The sequence below is a fragment of the Cajanus cajan genome, chromosome 3 (assembly GCF_000230855.2).
Source record: "Cajanus cajan strain Asha chromosome 3, NIPB_CcT2T_4, whole genome shotgun sequence".
In the NCBI taxonomy this organism is placed as follows: Eukaryota; Viridiplantae; Streptophyta; class Magnoliopsida; order Fabales; family Fabaceae; genus Cajanus; species Cajanus cajan.
In genome coordinates this window covers 58,330,588-58,353,145 of record NC_138519.1, presented here as the reverse complement: position 1 = coordinate 58,353,145, position 22,558 = coordinate 58,330,588, and the positions used below count along the sequence as shown (strand labels likewise).

Below are 22,558 nucleotides of genomic sequence, written 5' to 3'. Positions count from 1 at the left end.
AAAATGAAAAATAAAATGTAGAAAAGATAAGATATTTTACACACTTCCTCTCCCGCTCAGATCCTCTCTCGCGTCTTCCCCAAAACCCTAACCCTAACCCCCTTCCTCTCCCGCTCCCTCTCCCTCTCCGTCACCGCTTCTCCCTCCCTCTCCGCCCTCTCCTTCCTCCACCGCATCTCCCTCGCGGCCTCCCCCTCCCTCCGCTGCCTCCTCCTCCCTCCGCTGCTTCTTGATCTTAACTTGGGCATAACTCCCCCTTCTTACACTGACGGTCAAATCAAGAACACACCCAACAATGGGAGTGGTTTGAAGGTTCCGCACGGCTGGGACCAAATACCCGCCGACTCCTTCAGTCTCAAGATGACCAAGCAGATGCGCGTCACGCACCAGGAGAATCCCCACTGCCAACTCGTCTCCTTCGACCGCGACTGCGCCAACGCCTTCCAGCACTACGTCAACGACACCCTCGCCTTCGCAGGAGGTAAGCAAAGTTCACTCTCCAAATTCCATTTTGATACTTCACCTGCTCCCACACTCCACACTCTTTCACAATCATTCGCTGATATGCGAGATTGAAAGAAATGAGCGAGAGTTAAAGTGAGATTAACATTTGCGATTTGATTGTGTTTTAGGGTTTCCAGTCCCGAGGCTGATTTGAATTGGTTTGAGAAGGAGAATTCTGAATCTGTGCAGAGCGTGCGGGTTGCTGTCAACATTCGGCCTTTGATCACGTCAAAGCTTATGGTCGGGTGCACAGCTTGCATCTCTGTCGTCCCTGGTGAACCTCAGGTGTGTTTTCCATTTGGATTTGAATGCTCTGTTCATGTTGTATGTTGCATTTGCTCTTACTCACTCAATTTATGTGATGTTTTTGGATTTAGTGTATGTTGGAATTTGTAAGCATGTGCGAAATTGTTGTGTAGGTGCAAATTGGGTCACACGCTTTCACTTATGACTATGTTTATGGTAGTACGGGATCTCGGTCGTCTGTAATATACGATGATTGGGTAGCTCCACTTGTAGATGCGCTTTTCAATGGCTACAATGCAATCGTTCTTGGAACAAAATGTATGAAGGCTTCTTCTTAGGATAAATCCTCTGATGTTCGCAAGGCAACAGAGGCTTGCATCAATGAGATACTTAGAGTTAGTGGACATGACATGGTATGTGTATGAGAAAATACTGGTTTCTTCCCTTGTTTCATTAAAATTCACGTGATGCCAAGATTCTTGGAATTGTTTATTTGTTTAGATTTAAAAGATAGTTAAAGACATTAATGGACCAGCACTGACACTACTTCTTGAGAAGTTGAAACCATATGGAGCTTTTCAAGGTACATTCTCTTTGGCTCATTCTTCTCTGTGAATCATTGTAAATTTGTGCTTATCTTTTCCTCTCCAATGTTTGTGTCAGAGTCCTTTGAGTCAGCTAGAACAGTTTCGGTGAATGCAACATCAAAATCAAAGGTTGGGAAATCAACTGCCAATGGTGTTTCAAAACATGGAAATAGAGTTGTATCTTTGGTATGTTGATTAATTTTTTAGTTAGTTACTTTTATATTAGTTTGGATTTCTAACTATTTGTTTCATCATCTCAAAAGAGAGCTGTGGCAATAAAGGGCGTCAAGTCTGAATTAATATCTGTTCATGATATAGCGGTCCAGTCTCAAGCCTTGTTAAATATCAAGGATTGTAATAAGGTATTGTTTTCTGAAGTTGGGTATACCAAACATTGCTTAAAATCTTAAAAATAAGTGTGGTTGGACTATCATCTGGATTTCCTTACATGCAGGAAGATAGAGAGAGAATGGTGGTTCGAAGGTTTAAGTTTGAGGACTCACGTATTGAGCAGATTCAAGATCTTGAGGTGGAACTGTTTATTGGAGAATAATCATGCATAACTCAAGCTTTCTATAATTATTGAATTATAATAAATGTGTCTATAATTTTCAGAATGATATGATGAAGTACTTTTCAATGACTGCCCCACGTGTAGTGCATCAGTCTAATTTTGCTGCAACTGGAACTTTCATAGCTCGGTTAGGATTTAATTGCCTTCACTTAACAATTTTTACTCTTTTTTATTTGACAAATTAAATTAAAGAGAAAAAAATAAATGTGTTGATATATGCCTTTGCATATAGCTGTTAGGTATGGAAAATGATGCACAAGTAATAGTCCAGGCCCCTGGCATATACTGCTATGGCATTCTCCCTGTTTTTTTGTTGGAAGTTTTCTTTTGACCAATAAAGATATAGGTTATATCGGAATAGTTTAATTATTTTTTTGGCTTGGATTTCTATGAGTAGGGATAAATTGTTTGCTTATATTTGACACGTATTTCTGTTTCTATATATAGATAATTTGGGTTAAAACCGATTTTTAAATTACTTGATTTCTTAAAATACCAAGGATAGCATGCTAATTTGACAATATGTCAGTTTGATCCTAATTTAATATATATGCTTTACAAATGTAAAATGCTTGATATTATGGACCAATTGCCTTACTATTGTACCGTGCAATGTTTATTGTGCATTGCCTTAATATTAGACACAAGTGTTTTTGTTTACGAATGTGTTATGCACAACAGGTTGGTTTTATTATATTTGTACTTGTATTTACAAATTCATTGCAAGTTGATAGGTTTATTGGCAATTTAGATCTTTGTGGGCGACAAGTCCAAAAGCCATGTAGAACATCCTTTGGTTTCCTTGTGGTGCTGCCACATGCTGAAAGTGATGAAGCTGCTGGATGTGAAAAAGATTTTGGCCACTATGGCTCTTTTGGTGCAAAAATAAGCATGTGTATAACCTAAATTGACAGTGAGCTTTTTTGATAAATTAATAATTTTTTATTGCTGCTTTTAAGTTATAGCTCAACCTCAACCTGATGACCTTTGTTGCAATGTGAATGGCTTTAATCTGCTTCAGATCGTTTTAATTTTTGTACTGTTTTTCTTTCTTCATTCTTTTATGCGATAGTGAATGACTTTAATCTTCATTCTTAGGATTGGTTTCCACTTTTTATTATATTTCTCTTGCTTATTTTAGTAAAACCAGGAGTCTTATAATAAATAGGGGCTAATGCTTTGTCTTTTTTATTACATCAAGTCAATATCAATTTCAAATCTAGCTTTTGATCCTTCCCTACCTAAAGTTTCAACATGGTATTGAAGTAGTACCATACTTCTTGACTTTTCCCATTGCAATTTTGCTTCCAGGTTCCCTGAAAATTAAAACCTAGAAATTTATTGTGATGATGTCGTCATCTCCATGATTCTTATTTTTTTCTTTCTACTTGTTGTCTTGTTGCTCTCCTGCAGCTACTGTGATATTCGAAATTGATTTACATATAAATTCTCTCAATTTCTACAATTATTTTGCACCGTAGTCAATTTTGATTATGTAATAGAATGATACTACATAACAGGCTAGAACTAGACCTCCAATAAATTTAATGGATCTAATAGTCTCATATTTCTTAGCTTGCTTTATTTATTGTCTTCAGATCTTGGACGAAGCACACAGCAGCCCTTGGTTGCATGTGCAGCTGGACCTGGTCTTGCAGAAGAATGTGCAACTTTGGTATAGTTATAAATTGCTTCTGCAAAGATGTATTGTTATGTGTTTGATGTATCATATTGATAACATTTGAAATTATTAATTTAGTGATTACTAACTATATCTTCAATAAAGGTTTGGATTTCTTGTGAGAGATAATAGTTTGGCTGGGAGATTGAGCTAAGATGTCAGCATTGTATCATTATTGTGTTTCAACAATTCATAGAATGTCATGCCAGGAAAAGTAGCTTTCTGGAAATGAAATATGAATATGATGATAAAATTGATATCACATATCTTTATTGTTGACAGGGTGGATGTAGAACAGGGATGGCCAAAGTTACCAATGCCTATGACCTTCCTGCAAGGTTTGTATATTCCCCCCTGTCACTATGCAATCATGGTTTATTTTTTTGCCTCCTTTCTAGGAGAAAAGATACTTAGAATGTCTTTTAGTCAGTGCTGTTGCATTGATATTTGATGCAAAGGTGCATTCTCATGCTAACTTTGATCCCTTTTGAGTTATAGTTGTATCGACATGGGATTTGTATATTATACACAAATGTAGATGTGTGTGTATAATTGGACAATTGTAAACAGCATGTTTTCTCTTTTCTATTTTTTCCCCTGTATTTGAATTTTTGTATGATTTGATTTGGAACATGTTGCCTCTATTAATTGTATGTTTGGTAGATAGGTATAAGGTCATCACTATATAAGCAATCTAGCTTAGTAAAATTAGGTTGCTTCATGTGTATTGTTTGAAGGGGTTTCTTTGCCTAAATGTGTGCCTTGTGGATTTTGATCTCTAAATGATGAAAAGTATCATGGCTATGGATATACTCCAATGAAGCTTTATTGTCATAGTTACACTGATAGAGGTCATTCATTATTTTTCATGTGTTGTCTTGCCGATTAAGCACATCATTAATCTTGGGAACTCTTCTTGATGTCTGTATTGTTCTTTTATCTTCATTTTAAATGATATCATGCATTTTCATAAAAAAGACTTGATATTTTTGTTTTGATTGAAATTTTTTCAATAATAGGCTCTGGTAATCGATTACAAGAAATGGGTAATCGATTACCAGAGAACCTTTTAATAAGTAAATTTCGAACATATGATGTCTGGTAATCGATTACATGTATAGGTAATCGATTACCAGACTCTTAAAAACAATGGTTTCCTCAGATTTAGGCATCAACAGTTAGTGAGGGATTCATCCCAGTTTGTGACGGATTTAATCCCTCACAAATTGCGAGGGATTTAATCCCTCGCAAATTGTGATGGATTCTACTTAATTAAAGTCATCACAGTTTGTGACGGATTTAATCCCTCACAAATTGCGAGGGATTTAATCCCTTGCAAATTGTGACGGATTCTACTTAGTTAGAGTCATCACAGTTTGTGACGGATTTAATCCCTCACAAATTGCGAGGGATTTAATCCCTCACAAATTGCGACGGATTTTTATTAATTTCTAAACATTTATGGTTACAAATTAGTGATGGAAATTATATTGTTTGTGACGCCTTAATTCCGTCACTAATTGTGACGGAGAAAATAATCCGTCACTAAATATTTTGTGACGCCAAATTTTGTGACGGAATCATTTCCGTCACAAATTCCGTCACTAACTGATTTGTGACGGATTTTTTGAAGTTTAGTGACGGATTTTTTCCCTCTCTAATTTTAATTTTTCTAGTAGTGATAACTCTGTCATTTTTTAACATTTTTATGTAATTCTTTAGTCTAAATTATAATCCCAAATGTCTTATTTCTAACCTAACAATCGAAACTCAATTTGGTTAATTATAGATGGAAAAATAGCATAAATATCAAGCTATGTTTATACTATAATTTTCAGAACAAAACACAACTCACACTCAAATCCATTTCTCTCGATCCAACCGGTAAAAACATATATTAAATTATAAAATTGCTTTGTTATACCATCAATTACTTGAGTTCAACATTAATTTCAAAACATGTTCTCACAAATTCATTAGTACTAGGGGTCTACAGTATAATTAATTCATCCTAATCTCTAATTCTTCCTATCAAAATTTGATTATCCTATAATTTGTTTTACATTAATCCTTAGATTTTTCTCGAAAACTCATAGGCAATCATAAATTCAAAAATAGACAATCCCACATATTAGAATCAGAATCATAATATATAATATCACAATCAGAACATGAGAGAATCTAAAAAAAGCATACATTTATAGTTACAATCAAATTTTGAGATTACTCCATCATGCATTAAACACAAACAAACGAAATTAAGGTTCTCATTGGAGCGAGGTTCTCATTTTCCCTTACCTCAAAAAATGTAAGATGTGAAAGAAAATATGCACAAATGTTTATTGATGCCAAAGTGATTGTAAAGCATTGAAGAAGGATCAAGGTTGAGCTAAAACAAGTTGATGCAAGAACAAGATCTCAAGTGTTACATAGATAAGTCTTGTCAACTTAGCTAAGAATGTAAAAGAATCTTTTAGAATTGCAAGTATGCTTGGCCTTGAGAATAAGTTTTCAAAAATCTTAAATTAATCTCTTTAAATTTAAGCAAGTTTTAAATATTTTGAAAGTAAGTAAAAATATTTTCAAAAGACTTAACAAAAGTTTTAAAGAATAGTTCAAATCATTTCTTAAAAGAGATTTGTGAAAGAAATTATTGATGTGAAGTTTTATACATAAAAGTTTTTGAAACAATGCAAAAATATGTTCTGGTAATCCATTACCAGACCTTGTAATCCATTACCAGAATAAGGAAACTTCAAAGTTCATATTCTGAATACAAAATGTGTTCTAGTAATCGATTACCAGACCTTGTAATCGATTACCACAAGATGAAACTTCAAAAATTTGAAATTAAATGATACAACGTTTCAAACATTTTGAACTTACAAACCGTTGTAATCGATTACCAAGTCTTGTAATTGATTACCAGAGTATCTTTTCTGAAAAATTATAAAGAGTTACAACTCTTTATGAAAAGACATAATCTAAGAAATAATTGTTTATAAATACCTATAATTTTTCAGAAATAGGTTACGAACTCTATTATGAAAAAGTCATGTACAAAAACATCTTGGCCAAATTCATTTGCATTATTCTAAAAGAGTTCATTAAGATCATAAAAGTGTATATCTACTCTTAAAAAAGAGTTATTCTGTAATTCTAAATTGATTATTGGATCTGTGAAGGAGAAAAAGTTTTTCTCCTTGTTAGTTTTTGAATCCCAACACAAGGAAAGAGAGTTCCAAGGTGTTGGAGGATTCAAGTCTTGTAAGGTTTACAAGAATAGTGAAAATCTCAGGTGAGAGACTTGAGGACTGAATGTAGTCGACAGGATTGGCCAAACTAGTATAAATTGAGTTTGCAATTCTTTTTTTCCTACACTTTTAATTACTTGTTATTAATTGTGATTGAGTAGTTTGCATTATCATTCATTCTTTACATATAAATTTATCTAAGGAATTGAATTTGTAAGAAAGTAATTCGGAAAAGTTTTATAAGAGAAAAATTTGGAAAACTTAATTCACCCCCCTCTTAAGTTATACGAGGCTATTTGACTAACATTAGATGTTGGGTGTGAATCTCCAAGTTCATCTCTGGTTGCCTCTGATTCTCTCTCCTTTTTAGACCACAAGAATACATGTTAATTATTAGAGACAACTCTAGTCTAACTAATCTATATATAGCAAAACTCTAAAAATCCTAACCCGCATTTCACTTTTTAGTAAAAATCATTTTAGCTATAGTTAATGACTCATCTCTTATAATTAAATAATAATACATAATAAATAATTAATTAATTTTAATAATATTCTTTTTTTAGATAAAAAAATAAAATATTCTCAATTATCCACCCCTAAATCATATCCATTCTGATTAGATAATTATTTAACCCCTAAACCCCTAAATATTTCTTCAATTAAATAATATCATAATATATCATTAAAATATGTTTAAATAAATAAAATATATATTTATCTCTAATAATTAATATAATAAATAATTTCACAAACTTTTCTTTAATTAATAAAATACTCATAATTATTTAAAAGCCTTTAATACATTTGTAAACCTATTTAATTAATTAAAATATCCTTTTAATAATTTTAAAAAGTTTAGGATGTTACATATTACTTAATACATGCTTTAAATTTTGTTAATAACTTTAATACGTTAATTATTTGTGAAGGATTTTAAAATGAGTGCAACAATTAATATAAAAAATATAAATGGGTGTTGATATTTTTGTTAAAAAAATGTGTTTGAGATGAGTAGAAAAATAATATAAAAAATTATCTTGAATTTAGTTGAATTTAGTATTATTAAGATTAAGATTTTTTAGATTACAAAAGATATTTTATTTTAAAAAAATATCATGAATTTATATAATTAATATATATATATATATATTAAATATGAACTTTTATCTTGTGTGTAAATATTTTTAGGTATTTTTATTTGACAAGAGAGAGTTTGTAAGAATTATTTTAACTTCTTATCTAATTCAATTTTTTATTTGTCATAATTATTTAAGAATTAAATATTAATATTTTTAAATAAATTATCAATAAATAAAAATGATATTGTCTTATAATCTAAATTATTTAGAATAAATCTAAAATATAATTTATATAATTACAAATATTTATTATACAAATATTAAATATAATTTATATATTAAAACATAATATTTTCTTATATATAATTTATTATAAATTTTAATTATATTAATTAACTTGTTTGTCCTAAAATACTGATAATCTTTCTTAAAAAAGTAACATAGATATTAAATTATCCAAAATAATGGTAATAAATTATTTACTTTAATTTTCACTTACTTTTGACTTAAGATTATTTTAAATTAAGGATTTCCTGTTCAAAAAATGAAAGCAAAAAAAAAGGAACTAAAGAAAAAAAGACGTCCGTCTTTTTCTCTTTCGGTCTTTTTCGGTCCTTATCTTAATCTTTCCATGGTCTTTATTGTTTTTCTTTTTACATTAGATAATATATTTATTTCTCAACAATGGATGAATACAGAAAATAAACTATAATTCCAGACAAATTTTAAATTCAATGTTTTAGAGGAATTCTGGACAAAAGAAAAAAACAAAATCATGGATAGACTCTTCTAAAGATATTAGTGTTGTGTTTTTAAAAAATTATATATTAATTTACTCTGTTTATCATAAAAATTAACATTAAATCTGTTATACTTTTTGCTTAATATTAGACTAGTAGATTAAAATAATATTATCTTTTATGCCTTAGCAATTGATTAGTAATTTTTAAGAGTTAAGGATAATTTTAATGCTTTTATTTGTAATCAAAGAATTAAAATATTTCGTTAACTTTTTCGAAAAGACCAAAATTATTGTAATCATTTATAAGTAAAGGAATGGATTGATACAACTTTCTTCACCACCAAAGGGGTCTTACCTACATCTTTAGTTGCGAGAGTATCATTATATTATTTTATTTTATGTGCTTTCGGTAAAGCAATATAACTTCTCTTTCTCTCCCAATAAATAGCATTTTCAAGATCTCATTCTTTTGAAGTCTCATGATTCAAATGAAAAAACGTAAATTCACTTAATAAGTGTTCAATCAATTTTTTTCTTTTACATATAAACTAATCATTAGCAAAGTTAATCAAATAACATAATTGCATAATAAAAAAAATGATCATTTTCAAGATGTATACAATCAGGAAGTATCCTCCGCAATGGACGGTTCTGATGTATGGGCAATCTGTTCCCTTGAAAAAAAAAAAAAAAATATATATATATATATATATATATATATATATATTATAAAATAAAAACATAACTGGACCAGTAGTTGATGTATCACTATCGAAGCATATCTCTTCCTTAGGAAAATCCCAAAACCCAAAACATTTGAAAAATTGAGAAGAAAGAATAAAGTGGGGAAACACTCTCTAGAAAAAGAGATGTCAAGCAAAGATAGCACATGGGATTTGAGTAAACTGAACACACCAGAAGCATAAGTGCATGTGGAGGAGAAGATTCATTAGCTATTTTTATTTTATATTTTACTTTTCTTTTCCCACTTGAATTTTGAAATTTCTTATTTTTAATTATAATTCTCCTAATGAGAGAAGTTTAGAGAGGATTTGAAAAAGAAAATGAAGAGGAACATGAATCCACCCAATGCCAATGGAGTTCCCAACTAATAAAGTCATGTGAAGCAGTGAGAGTTGCTTGTCTTTGGCTACATATCAAAGCAGCATTTTCATGGGACCCTATTGATGTCCCATCAACACATTACACAGATTCATTAATCTATCTGCCTTTTTGCTTAGCATCATTTACATTTTATTTACAACATTAATTGGGTTATACAATTTTCATGTATTTAAAACACATTCCTAATCTCAATTATAATTTTAATATTTATTCTCCTTATTATTTTCTTTACTTAATTTCCTTTATCAACTTCAATAGCCAACATGATACAACCATTAAAGTTGGGTTGGTGAAAATAAAAATAAATACATTAAGACTTAAGTTATTGTAATTAAAAACAAATGATATTGTAATAAGAGGGTTTATAGAAGACGTTATGAGAAGTAATATTTTCGATAAGGTTGTTGGTGATTTTGATCTATCAAAAAACTTGCCACACTCTGAACAAATCCAAATGGCCATACTTATTCGTTACATTTTTTTTCCTTTGAAGATGCATTTGTAATCATGGAAAGAAAATAAAAAAGTTTAAAAAAAAGTGACTAAAAAATCCACCTTGTATTCTCAAACTTTCCACAAGATTAAAAGTAAATTTAGATATACTTTTCAGCAAACACTAAAAAAAAAGTGACTAAAAAATCTAGAATGAATAATTTTTCTTCTTCATAAATTTAAAATAATTTATGCACTTTAACTTTTTAAAAAATTCTCTTATATATTTTTTCACAAATGAAACAATTAAAGAATTATGTGATTTTGTCGTTAAAAGATTCTAGCATAATTCTTTTAGTATAAACTATAAATTATGAAAGTAAAACTCTCATTTCAAATATTTAACACAATTTTATATTTATATATATATATATATATATATATAATTTGAACTTAAAATTATCGGTTAATAAGTCAAAATTCAATCATATTAATTGATCTATATGTTCATCGATATTTGAATGCATATGATTAGAAAGCTAGAATGAGTTAGAAATTAAGCTCATCTAATTTGAACCTACTTATCAAAAGTTATTAATTACATACCATTTTGGTAATTACAAAATGAGGATTAGGCTTGTATTTACTAAACATTATATATATATATATAGAGAGAGAAAAAAGATTTATTTACCCTAAAAACTCAATAGCTTATATTGTACATTAAATTTCAACGATCCAATTCTTAAACTAAAAGTTCTTTATATATAGATAAAATTTATAAATTTTTAAAAGATCTTAAAATATATAGTACTTCATTATATAAATTTAAATCAATGTATAAAATGTTTTAATTATAATCTGTCAATTTGAATTAATAAAACAAAGTATCAAATTATTTTTAATTTTTTAAAAAATTGTAAACTTGATTTATGCATTAAGAACTTTTAATTTAACAGTTAAATCATTCAAATTTGATATAAAACATGAGTTATTGAGTGAAGTAAATTTATCAAGACTTAAATGAATCATTTATCTCTCTCTTTCCCTCTTGCTCTTTCTCTCTCTATACACACACACAAAAAAAAAAAAAAATATATATATATATATATATATATTAATTTAATATAAAATTATATATATATATATATATATATATATATATAATCTAAAAGTAATAAACATTCAATCTAGTGGTGAGTTTTGAAAAATAATTATTTAATCAAACTATTAAATTATAACTTTATATTACATTATATATTTATGTCAAATTTTATTAAAATTGAACAATAATTTAAAAGTAATTAAATTACTAATATTTTTAATATATTCTAAAATATATTTATATTACTTAAATTTTGATTTATATTAATAAGGTATCAAATCATTTTAAATTAATATAAAATTTTGTATATAAGATCTAGGAGTAAGAAAATTTTAATCTAACACTAAATTTTGAAAAAAAATCATTTAATTAAAAATTATTAAATAGTGTAATAGTTATAAAAATTACATCGGTCATTTATACACGATGATTTTTATTTTTTTTTAAGATATACACAATGCAATGTAAAATTTACACTATTATGATTCTTACGTAAATAACGTTTCAATTCCTATACAGAAAACTTGCTGTAAATCCTATACAGCAATCAATTTTTATGTAGATTGTATTATTAATTATCTGAATTTATATTGGTGTCAAAATCACGGCATCAATTATAAATGTTGAATCAACTTATGTACTTATCGTAAAGTCCCGAAGTCGTTAAATCAAAGAAGAACTTATGGTCGTGCATGTATATGGCTGATTTAGCAAAATTGGGACCATTTGTTGGAAATTTAATTCCTTTCATGGGTCCTATGTGTCTGTAAACTTGCTGTTTGAAAATACAAGATATATAGATGATGATGAAGATGATGCATGACAAAACAATAACGGAAAAATAACAGTAGTAAAGTTGAATGTACTTTTTACTTGTTAAATATGTAGATGAAGCTTCATTGCCATATTGACACTATCAATTGATGTACACATTGGATGGCTACTGATTTCATCCCCATATGTATGAAAATTATAAAATAAAGCAATCATCAATAGAAAAATTGTACATGTCCTTTTCACTGTTTCATGTGAAATCCAATTCCCAAAATTAAAAATTAGAAAAAATCACACACAACTGCCCTAGCCTCTCTTGCAACTTGTAGTAGTGCCACTGCAGTTTCCATCAGAGTCAATAAATATTGTTGCTTGGACAGATGAATGTAATTTCCTGAACCATTAATATTTCTCTGCCCCTCTCTCTTATATAGCCAATGCCAAACCTTATATTTGCTATGAATCGACTTGAACCATTCGTCAAAAACTAAAAAACTTAAAAAATATCACCTTATATTACAACCAAAATGTTAAAATAAAAAAAAAATGGTCTCAGACCACAATTTCAGTGGTAACATCATTTTTTTTAGGGTTTTCATGACTATAATCGCAGCAACATTAGTCTCACTTGTCTTAAAAGATAACAATTTTTAGTATAATTACATGTATTTTGTTGTGGTATAAACAAGTCTCACATTGATTAAATAAGACAAAAAATAACAATTTATATAGCACAAACATACTTTAATGATAGAGAAATCTTTTAGGTGATAACCAAAAGCAAAACCGTGAGAACTTAGACTTAAAGTGGATAATATTTCATTATTGTGGAGTATGTTTGTGTAATAACCTTATAAAAATAATTCTCTAAAATATCTCTTTAGACAAATATCATAAAATAACCTCCAACATATTTTTTTATCTAAGATAATTATGTTCAAATTACAAAGTTTTTTTATCCAAGTTTTTAATACAGCTGCATACCCATAATTTAAAACCTTGATTACAGCACTAGCTTACTCACCATATATATTATCATACATGACATTAACAAATGGAGTGATGGTGAAATTGGCATGTAGTAGAGGAAATTAAGAAAATGGGTTGCACTTGCACAAAGCATAAACATGTAAACATACAAAGGATGTTTGGCATTGTTTGAAGAGATTTGAATTATTTTATTAAGCAATAGGATATATGATATGTGTATAATAAGGGGATGTAGTGCAGGCCATTTGGAAGGAAGTTGGCAGAAGGTATAGTGAGAGGAGGCAGTGGCAATGTGGCAAGTAGATGAAGATATATATGGTGGGGAAAAGGACAAAAAAGACCAGCTCTGGTGGGGTCATAATAACAAGATGCATCAACAGGCTTAGCTTGGCTTTTCAATCTCATCACATAGGTATACTCACAAATGCATGAGATAGGGGCTGGGTTGAAACTGATGCAATATTAAGGGATAATGGTTGATGCGAAAGAGCTTCGTCCTAATGCACGATACCTGTTGGTGGGTTAGGTGGCAAACCCTGCCCCTCTTCATTGGACCCATCCCCTAGATTCCTGCCACTTCTCTCTTTCACTTTCTCTTCTTACCCCTCAACTATATATCGATCCATTTCTTTTTATTCACAGTTATACCCAACTATTTTCTCCTTTCCCTTAAGTAACCTCCTTCTTCATAAAATTATATCCACATAAAAATGTTTGTAACCACACCGCCTACATTTTTTTAAAAAAATTTATAGATAGTGAAATTCAACTTTCACATTCTTTAGATGACATCAAACATAGTTTGTATCTATTAAAAAGAGATAGCTATCATTTATGGAAACACCAAATTCAATAATGTTAAACTAGGGAAATATATCGAAAAAATATTAAGTTTATGATATCTATTAAAAAGGTTTGATGGTGATAGTAGTTTTATATTAAAATCTAATTTTAATCCATCATAAATTATAAATTTGTTGATGACTTTTATGATAATTATTTTAAAAGATATAAATTATAATTTTTTATTGATTGGCTGTATAAAATATTTTATACTAAAGATAGATAAATATTAAATTCTTATCGAAGATTGTCACTTTTATTTATCTACTATCAAGTTCAATAATATTAAATATTATGAAAAATATATTAAAAATAATTCAAATATCACATCAACTAGAAATAATGTCAAGATTGAATGTAAAAGTTAGAGACAATAAAAATGAAATGGAATATAATTTTATGATATCAATCTATTAGAAATCGCATAGATATAATTTTTAGAGTTTAATAATTGTATATCATCGACAAAAAAATTAATAAAAAGATATTATCTATATGACTTGTGAAATAATTATTATAAAAATCAATAAATTTTTCATAAAAGATACAAGTAGTAATTGAATGATGATGTATGATTGTTTTACATTCTTATTACATAACCTTTTTTATAATCTAACATTTAAGGTTAGCTACTCTGAAACAATTAACAACTACCCCATCTACTGCACTATGTTTATGCTTTTATTATTGGAAGATCATGAGGGGCATTTCAGTTTTTAAAACTCTAAATTCACCCACCTCAAATTAAAGAACCGTATAATATATGAATCTCCATTTCGTGGCTTTTTCAAAGGAATCATGGACACGAAAAGCGTCTAGCTACCATTCCAATTCCTATAACTATATTTAAAGACAACCTTTCTTTGAAAAGAAAAACCCCACTGCCTGTCTCCTCAGTGAGAAACTAATTTATCAGTAGAAAAATAATGGCAAACAGTGATCTTAACATGCACACAATCCAATGAAATATTAGACAGGTTGATGCAGAGAAGCTAGCTTTCTTTTTCTACTTTCCAAAAATAATCCTTCTTTCTTTATTCTTTTTCCAAACGCTAAACGTCATTTTGACATCAAATAACCTCCACACATATATTTTTAAGTTTTGAAAGCCTAATTAATTGTTTTTCCCTTTCATGTACATATAATAGATAAAACCAATAGGACTTTTCTTTTTTTATTTAACAGCAGCAACTTAAATACAATATAAGTAAAAAAAAATAAAATCCAGGGATATATATTGAAGATGATATATAGATTCAAACATCTCACCCCTTGTCCCTCTCTTTCTCCCTTCTTTCTCCTCTCAACTTCCTTTTCCTTTTGAAATTATCACATAAGAGAACAAAAGGCTCTCCCTTAAACTGGTAAGGTATATAAGCCACCCTTCAGAGCAATTTGTCCATCTTCTTCAATTTCTTAGCAGAATATGTGGTGCATTAGACCATAGTCTTTGTCATCGTTGCTTCCACAACAACTTGGTCCAACCTTTCCAAATATTCACATAAGAGAACAAAATCGCCCTACCTAGAAACTGATATGCTATATAAGCCATCCTTTGGAGCAATTAATATGTCCACTCTCTTCAATTTAGCAGAAGGTGTTGTGTATTAGACCATAGTCTTTGTCATTGTTGTTTTACCACAACACAGTTTAACCTTTGAGAATCAGCAATCTTCTCTTGTTATATATCACACATGGTGATCAGAACATCATTCAGCTATTGAAGATCAGTGGCAGGGATAAACTAGCAATGATATGGCCTTCTTCCCAGCAAATTTCATGCTACAAACACCTCACCAAGATGACCATCAACCTCCACCTTCACTCAACTCAATTATAACTTCATGTGCACCTCAAGAGTACCATGGTAATCTCTTTAGACACAAGCACAAAACACCAACCTAGTGCAATATTATATTATGGGGCTAATAAAAATGTTGATGCAGGAGGAGCATCCTTTCTTGGCAAGAGATCTATGTCATTTTCAGGGATTGAACTTGGAGAAGAAGCCAATGCTGAGGAAGATTTATCTGATGATGGATCACAGGCAGGAGAGAAGAAAAGGAGGCTTAACATGGAACAAGTGAAGACACTTGAGAAGAGCTTTGAGTTGGGAAACAAGCTTGAACCTGAGAGGAAAATGCAGCTGGCAAGGGCTCTTGGATTGCAGCCTAGACAGATTGCTATATGGTTCCAGAACAGAAGGGCTAGGTGGAAGACCAAGCAGTTGGAGAAGGACTATGATCTTCTCAAAAGACAATATGAAACTATCAAGGCAGATAATGATGCACTTCAAGCTCAGAACCAAAAACTGCAGACTGAGGTTTGTAATTTTCTTCCTACTTGTTATAGTTTTTACTATTTCAATTGTGGTTTCATTCTTTTTAAAGCTTCTTATTATGTGAGAAGAGAACTCAGAAGAAAAGATAAAATTCTCAAACAAATATTTATGGAAAAAGAAAATTAAATTAATGAAAAAGGTAAAAGAAATCAAACTTCCTTTTCATAAATTAAGATTAAACTATGCACCTCATTATTTGAGATGCATGAATTAACTTTTTAACTTATCGGAGAAGATCGATGCATTTTACCTCCTTACCTCATTTTATTTGTTTCTCCGGGTTTCTCTGAGGAAAAATTTATTCAAACTAGTTCTAATTGATGAAGAAGTAGAGCGATGTTCAAGTTCTGACTGCTATGTCAGATTATTTTGATTCTGTACAATGAAGCTAAGTAATCATGATGTTTTTCTTTAATTATTATGCTTTTTATAAAAATAATATATCATGACTTTCAGAACCTTTTATTTCCCTTCACCAACTTCTGGAACTACTATGACAACTTTCTACAAAGCTGCTTTTTCCAATCATCTACAGTAACTTCATAAAGACCAGTTTCCACTCAATTACATATTGATCATGCATAGTTTCCTTGGTTTGGAAATAAACAATCATTTGGTTCATTTTGATATTGACACGTTTGTTTTAGTCTTCTTACACACACTTCATACTTCATGCCTAATTTCCTGCATGTTGTAACATTAATGCTATCTTGGATTAGTTAATTTCACTGCTGCCACTCACTGGTGCAGATATTGGCACTGAAAAGCAGAGAACCAACTGAATCCATCAACCTCAATAAAGAAACTGAGGGATCCAGCAGCAATAGAAGTGAGAACAGCTCAGAAATCAAGTTGGATATCTCAAGAACACCAGCTATTGATAGTCCTCTATCCACTCAGCAGAACAGCAGAACTCTCTTTCCACCTTCTGCTAGACCAACAGGAGTGGCTCAGCTTTTCCAAACTACTCCAAGGCCAGAAATTCAGTGCCAAAAGATTGATCACATGGTCAAAGAAGAGAGCCTAAGCAACATGTTTTGTGGCATTGATGATCAATCTGGCCTATGGCCTTGGTTGGAGCAGCAGCATTTCAATTGAAAGAGTGAGAGAGGGAGTTTCAGATTATTGCAATGTAGTTTTCCCTTTTCCGGATGAAAATGAAATCATCTAGAGCCTAGAGGGTGTCTTTGTCAATTGATCACCATACTTAATGAGTTATTATATTAAAACCCATGTTTTGGTAAACTTGATGTATAAAATAGGATATGTCAAGTAGAATTTTTCTGTTGGGGGCTTGATAATTTTTATATAAAAGAATAAAGGGTGGGGTTAGTCACCTTTTTCTTTTCAGTTAATTAATATGACTAGTTTTCTTGAAACTTTTAAGTAATGGGTCATGAAATTTTTTTTCCAATTAACTGTGAGACCGTGCTTGTTGGTGTCTGATTGCAGAGGGGCCACTAAAATAAAGGAAGATTCTCTGCTTACATTTTTACCAATTTTTTTAGTCCAATTAGCTTTGCTTGCTTTTGAATCAAACCTCTGTACTTTTAAGCAATACTTTTTTTTTCAAGTACTATGCATATTATTTTGTTTTCTCATATGTATTTTCCTTAAGAACAATCTACCCAAGACACTCTTAGACACTAAATTAATGTACACATTTTTTCAGTTTAATTTGAATCTTCACTTTATGGGAGACTAGCCTAGAGTGAACCCCCTAGTTACCATATATGAGGCTAAAGATGATGTAAAAAAAATTAAGGTGATTTCATTGATGCATGGGTGAAAAATGAAAATGAAGTGGATGTGGAGAAATAGTAGTAGGTAGTATTAAAAAAAGAAAGGGAATCAAACACACATTCCAAGAGGGGAAGAAGACAAGGAGATGGAAAGGGTGGGAAGAAAACAAGGAGAGTTGGAAATGGTCATTCTCGTGAATGAGACATTGTCGATTTTCTTGTTCATGACAAGGGAAGGAGCGGGAGTGGATAAGTGATGTAGTCCTTGCATTGCTACTCCATGTGTGATCACTGTCACCCACTTCTCTATGTTTTCACCTTCACTTCATTCTCTCTCTCCTTCTGTGTTTCTACACTTTTCCTTTTCCCCTTGTGTTCATAATGTGCCAATGATGGAAGTGGTCAAAATTTTCCACTCAAAAGAAACTAAATTGTATTATGCTTGTCTGTCACCACCACCTATTACTTTCTTTACCCCCCCATGTCTCTACGTCACAACAAAAAGCTACATGCAAAGAAACTGTAGAAGCTTCACCTCAGGTGAATCATGAATGTGCATGCACATACACTAAATTCAAAAAACAAAAAAAATTAAATTTTTATCTTTTGGATTAAATGTTTTCGGTATATCAACTTATGTCTATTTTCACTTTTAATGAATAATTTTATTTGATTTTAAATTCTTAAGATTTCCTTTTTTAACAAAAAATTCTTCACACCAAAGATCAAAATCTTAACCGAAGGAAAGGTTCAAGAACTAAGAGTAAAAATTGAAAAATGTTTAAAGACTAAAACTATAAAACAAAATGTTCAAAAACTAAAGGTGAAAATAGACAAACTTTTAAGGACAAAAACATATTTAATTCTTGTTTATTTTCTATTCTTTTTCACTCTTCTTTTACCCCTTCCTTAGTTTAATCTTGCCCGGTATTTTCAGAAATTTAATCTCATGGGAAACGTAGGCAGCATCATATCACATAATAGTTAATATTGGAGAGGAAATTTAAACCTTATTTTTAACATTTTTTTTTTGTTAAATATGTTTTCACACATTCTCATTTAGTCCCTCGGAAAAAAGAAACATTTTTTTATCTCTCATTAAGTGATATCTATTTCCATAAAAGAGGGATAAAAATTAAGAAATGATTTTTTTTTTGAAGGACGTGATTAACACGCATTTTAAAAACAAGAGTCTAAAATTTTTAAAGATTAATAGTGTGTTTGGATGAAAAATTTTATAAATTCAATAAATTTTAAATTATTGGCATTTGAATTACTTTGATTTTAATTTTTATCATTCTTAAAATATTTTATTTGGATAAGTCAATTTAAATTTCTTAAATTTTAAATTGTTATGTTGGGTATAATAATTCTACCATGGTAAAATTGATTTTAAAATTATATTTATATGCTAATATTTTTAAATTAAATTTTATAAAAATAAATACTAGGTAATTTTAAAAATTAATATTAAATAATATTTAATAATTTTAAAAATATTTTTAAAGAGATAAGATAAAATATATAAGTAAAATAAAAATATATGAGAATTTTTAAATTCTTACTTTTATTTTAGAGAATTTAAAATTTTACTATATATTTCAAAGAATTTCACAAATGCTGAATTTGAAATTCTTTATAAATTATTCATTCAAAGTATCTCATTTCAAAAAATTTAAAATTATTCAAATAAATAAATTATTTCATTTAAATTTCTTATTCGAACACATTATAAAATTGAAATTTTTGTATTCGTGAGCCTAGATATTTCGTTTCAGTCATGAAGAAGTCGTTGTACCCTGCATTGCTAATTAATTTGCCATATTTCGTGGTTGTCATCTCTTCCCATTTAATTTCTGTATTGTCTTGGCGAAAAAGACAGTTAATTCTGATTGAAAAGAAAACACTCAGATATTGTTTTACAGCTGTGTGGTTCATTCGTTCGTTCGTGGTTAACTGTTCAAATAGCCATGAGTAACTTTCTCGTTTAACTTTTTTTTTTTTTTTTCATCACAAATAACTAACTAATTAAACATTGATATCATATGACATCAATGCTCAAACTAATTAGTTACTGGAATGAAGAATACCGGGAGAACTTTAGGGGGGAGAAGATGCAAATTAAAACTAATGGTCCCATTTAATTTACCTTCAAAACAATAAGGTAAATTAAGTTTCTTTTTAAGTAGTAGTTTAGAACCTAACTCATTCTTATAAAATTAGTTTGTAAAATAAAATTGTACTCTATATACACTTTGTTAATCTTATCATTAGTCCGGTTGTTAACACACTCACATTAAAAGGTAAAATTTGTTTTATTAAACATCTACAAGTAGTCCAATAATAATTCGACAATGAATAGCCTAATAAGTCCAATAATACTCAATAATAACTAGAATAAACTCTAATATCATATTAAAAGTAATTTAAAATCTATCTTAATCTTACAAAACTAACTTATAAAATGAGGATTGTTACGATTAAAAACTTAGAATTTAAGTGAAGAAAAAAAAAATTGGTGCCATATAATTCTTCTAAACTTTTAATAACATGGTACATTTTTACTTAATATTATGTAATGCTAAGGAATAAACAGCATAGAACATATTTTCTAATTGATATACAAATCAGTATTTTTTGTTAAGATCCGATTGCAAGGAATGAGATCAACATGATACAAATCTAGTTTGTACTCTCAAATAAAAATAGTTAGTTTCTTGTGTTGTAATTCTCCCAAAGTTCTTATTATTTTTCTTGTGGTAGCTTGCAAATATGTCGATCCAAAGTTAATAGTTAGTTTCAATACTTGCTCATATTGAAACTTCCCATACGTAATTGATGGTGTCAACATGGTAACGGATATGACAACAAACCCTATTAGAGCAACCCCTAACCTTATCCACGGATTACATGATAAAATCGAGAATCTATTTCTATATTAAACAACGCATGTGACAACATCTGGATTGCTTAAAAAAAATCATTTATATATTAATGTATTGCGCTGTTATACTTATGGGATCATGTGAACATGATTTTTAAAATAGTTGGCAAATGGCTGAAGATTTTGGCATTTTGATGACAGTTTCTCAGAAGCCAACTATGATTTTTCAGCAAAGTTTTGTCAGTGGACATAATTAATAATTAACTAATGGTGGAATCACAAAAGATCGAGATTTAGTGGCCACGTGCTTGGTGTTCCTAATTGGAGATGTATGATAGGGTGGTTAGGGTTATTGTAAGTTGCAGAATAAGAGCATTCCCAGCATGTTTGGGGATATTAGTGTCCACAAAAAGTATGGAGAACATGTGACCCTTGAAATGTCAATTTGCAATAATTTTGTAATTATTGGTTTGCTTAATTGTATTTTTAGTAACTATTTTCTATTAATATATGATGTGATCGATATGATATTGCTCGAATTGAAAACTATGAATCTATTATTATTATAATGTGGATTCTGGGTCAACGGCTAGTTTAATAATAAGACCCTTTTGCCTTTGACATGCTGAAATTATACTAGGTTTTGAAGGAAGCTTTTCAAGGCCAAATTATCCACGAAAACGTAAGTTTTCATTTAAAGATTGGTGCTGTGCATGTGATGCCACTTTCTGATGAGCTAACTTGATTAATACTGTTCAATTTTCAAACATGAAACTATGCAAAGAAATGAAATTATGAAACCGTGATATTTTAAGGAACACATGGTGAGATTTTTTTTTTCCTCAAACAATTTACTTTGTTGTAATTATTCAATTAACTTCTGTATATGCGAGGAGTTTCTTGATACCCACCAAGGGAGGTGAAGTTGCCTCCATGGAAAAGGTGAGAATTTTCCTACAAACTCGTGACTATTTGTGCCAACTTACTTCTTTTATAAAAATAGTTCAATTTTTATAATTCAGTTCAGTTTTTATAGTTCAGTACAGTTCAACTTTACAACAGTTCAATTCAGTTCAGTTTTTTTTTAAACAATTCAGTTCAATTTTTTTACAAACAGTTCAGTTTTTTATAGTACAGTTCACCACCAGTTCAGTTCAGTTCAGTTCAGTTTAGATTTTTTTACTCACCCCTACTTACTTCCATTGGCTAAGTTGGCATGTTCGTAACACTTAAACCAATTACGATATTATATCAAACTAGTACGTACACTTGGTTAAATTTCGTACTATACTTTCCTCTACTTCATAAAATATGTTATGTACTTTTGTTTTAAATTTTAAAAATAAAATTATTTTTAATTAATATATATTCTTTTTATAACTTAAATATTTTTATTGTTTACTTTTATATATTTTTCATATCTTAATTTTATTTTAATATAGGTCACAAGTATCTTTAACTAAAGAAAATTCTATTTAAATTAGATAAGATCATTATTATAAACGACAAAGTTTTTCTTTTAAATATTCAACACAAGTGTATATTAAGGAGTCAGGACTCAAATTTTGGGTATTTAACATAAGTTTATATTCATGACTTGAATTCTAAACCACTAGTTAAGATGAAGCATCTTTGTACTAGTTGATCAACAC

The 22,558-nt window shown here is 29.7% G+C and overlaps 1 protein-coding gene and 1 long non-coding RNA gene across 4 annotated transcripts; both read left to right on the top strand.

Moving 5' to 3' along the window:
• The first annotated feature begins 5 nt into the window (after positions 1-5).
• On the top strand, positions 6-4,014 carry LOC145955806 (uncharacterized). 3 transcript variants are annotated; one of them, XR_014432503.1, is made up of 11 exons: positions 6-481; positions 633-789; positions 924-1,163; positions 1,252-1,333; positions 1,414-1,523; positions 1,601-1,699; positions 1,792-1,866; positions 1,953-2,038; positions 2,663-2,824; positions 3,510-3,586; positions 3,875-4,014. It is a non-coding gene; the product is annotated as an uncharacterized LOC145955806 (long non-coding RNA). The 3 variants fall into 3 exon arrangements; XR_014432502.1 differs by lacking the exon at positions 3,875-4,014 and having other exon boundaries at positions 7-481; positions 3,510-3,854; XR_014432501.1 differs by lacking the exon at positions 2,663-2,824 and having other exon boundaries at positions 8-481.
• Positions 4,015-15,195: 11,181 nt separating this feature from the next.
• LOC109793009 (homeobox-leucine zipper protein ATHB-13) lies at positions 15,196-17,635 on the top strand. Its single transcript, XM_020352471.3, has 3 exons — positions 15,196-15,806; positions 15,886-16,262; positions 17,031-17,635. Exons 1-3 carry the CDS (start codon positions 15,695-15,697, stop codon positions 17,376-17,378), a joined length of 837 nt encoding a protein of 278 aa, XP_020208060.1. The 5' UTR covers positions 15,196-15,694; the 3' UTR covers positions 17,379-17,635.
• The last annotated feature ends 4,923 nt before the right edge of the window (positions 17,636-22,558 follow it).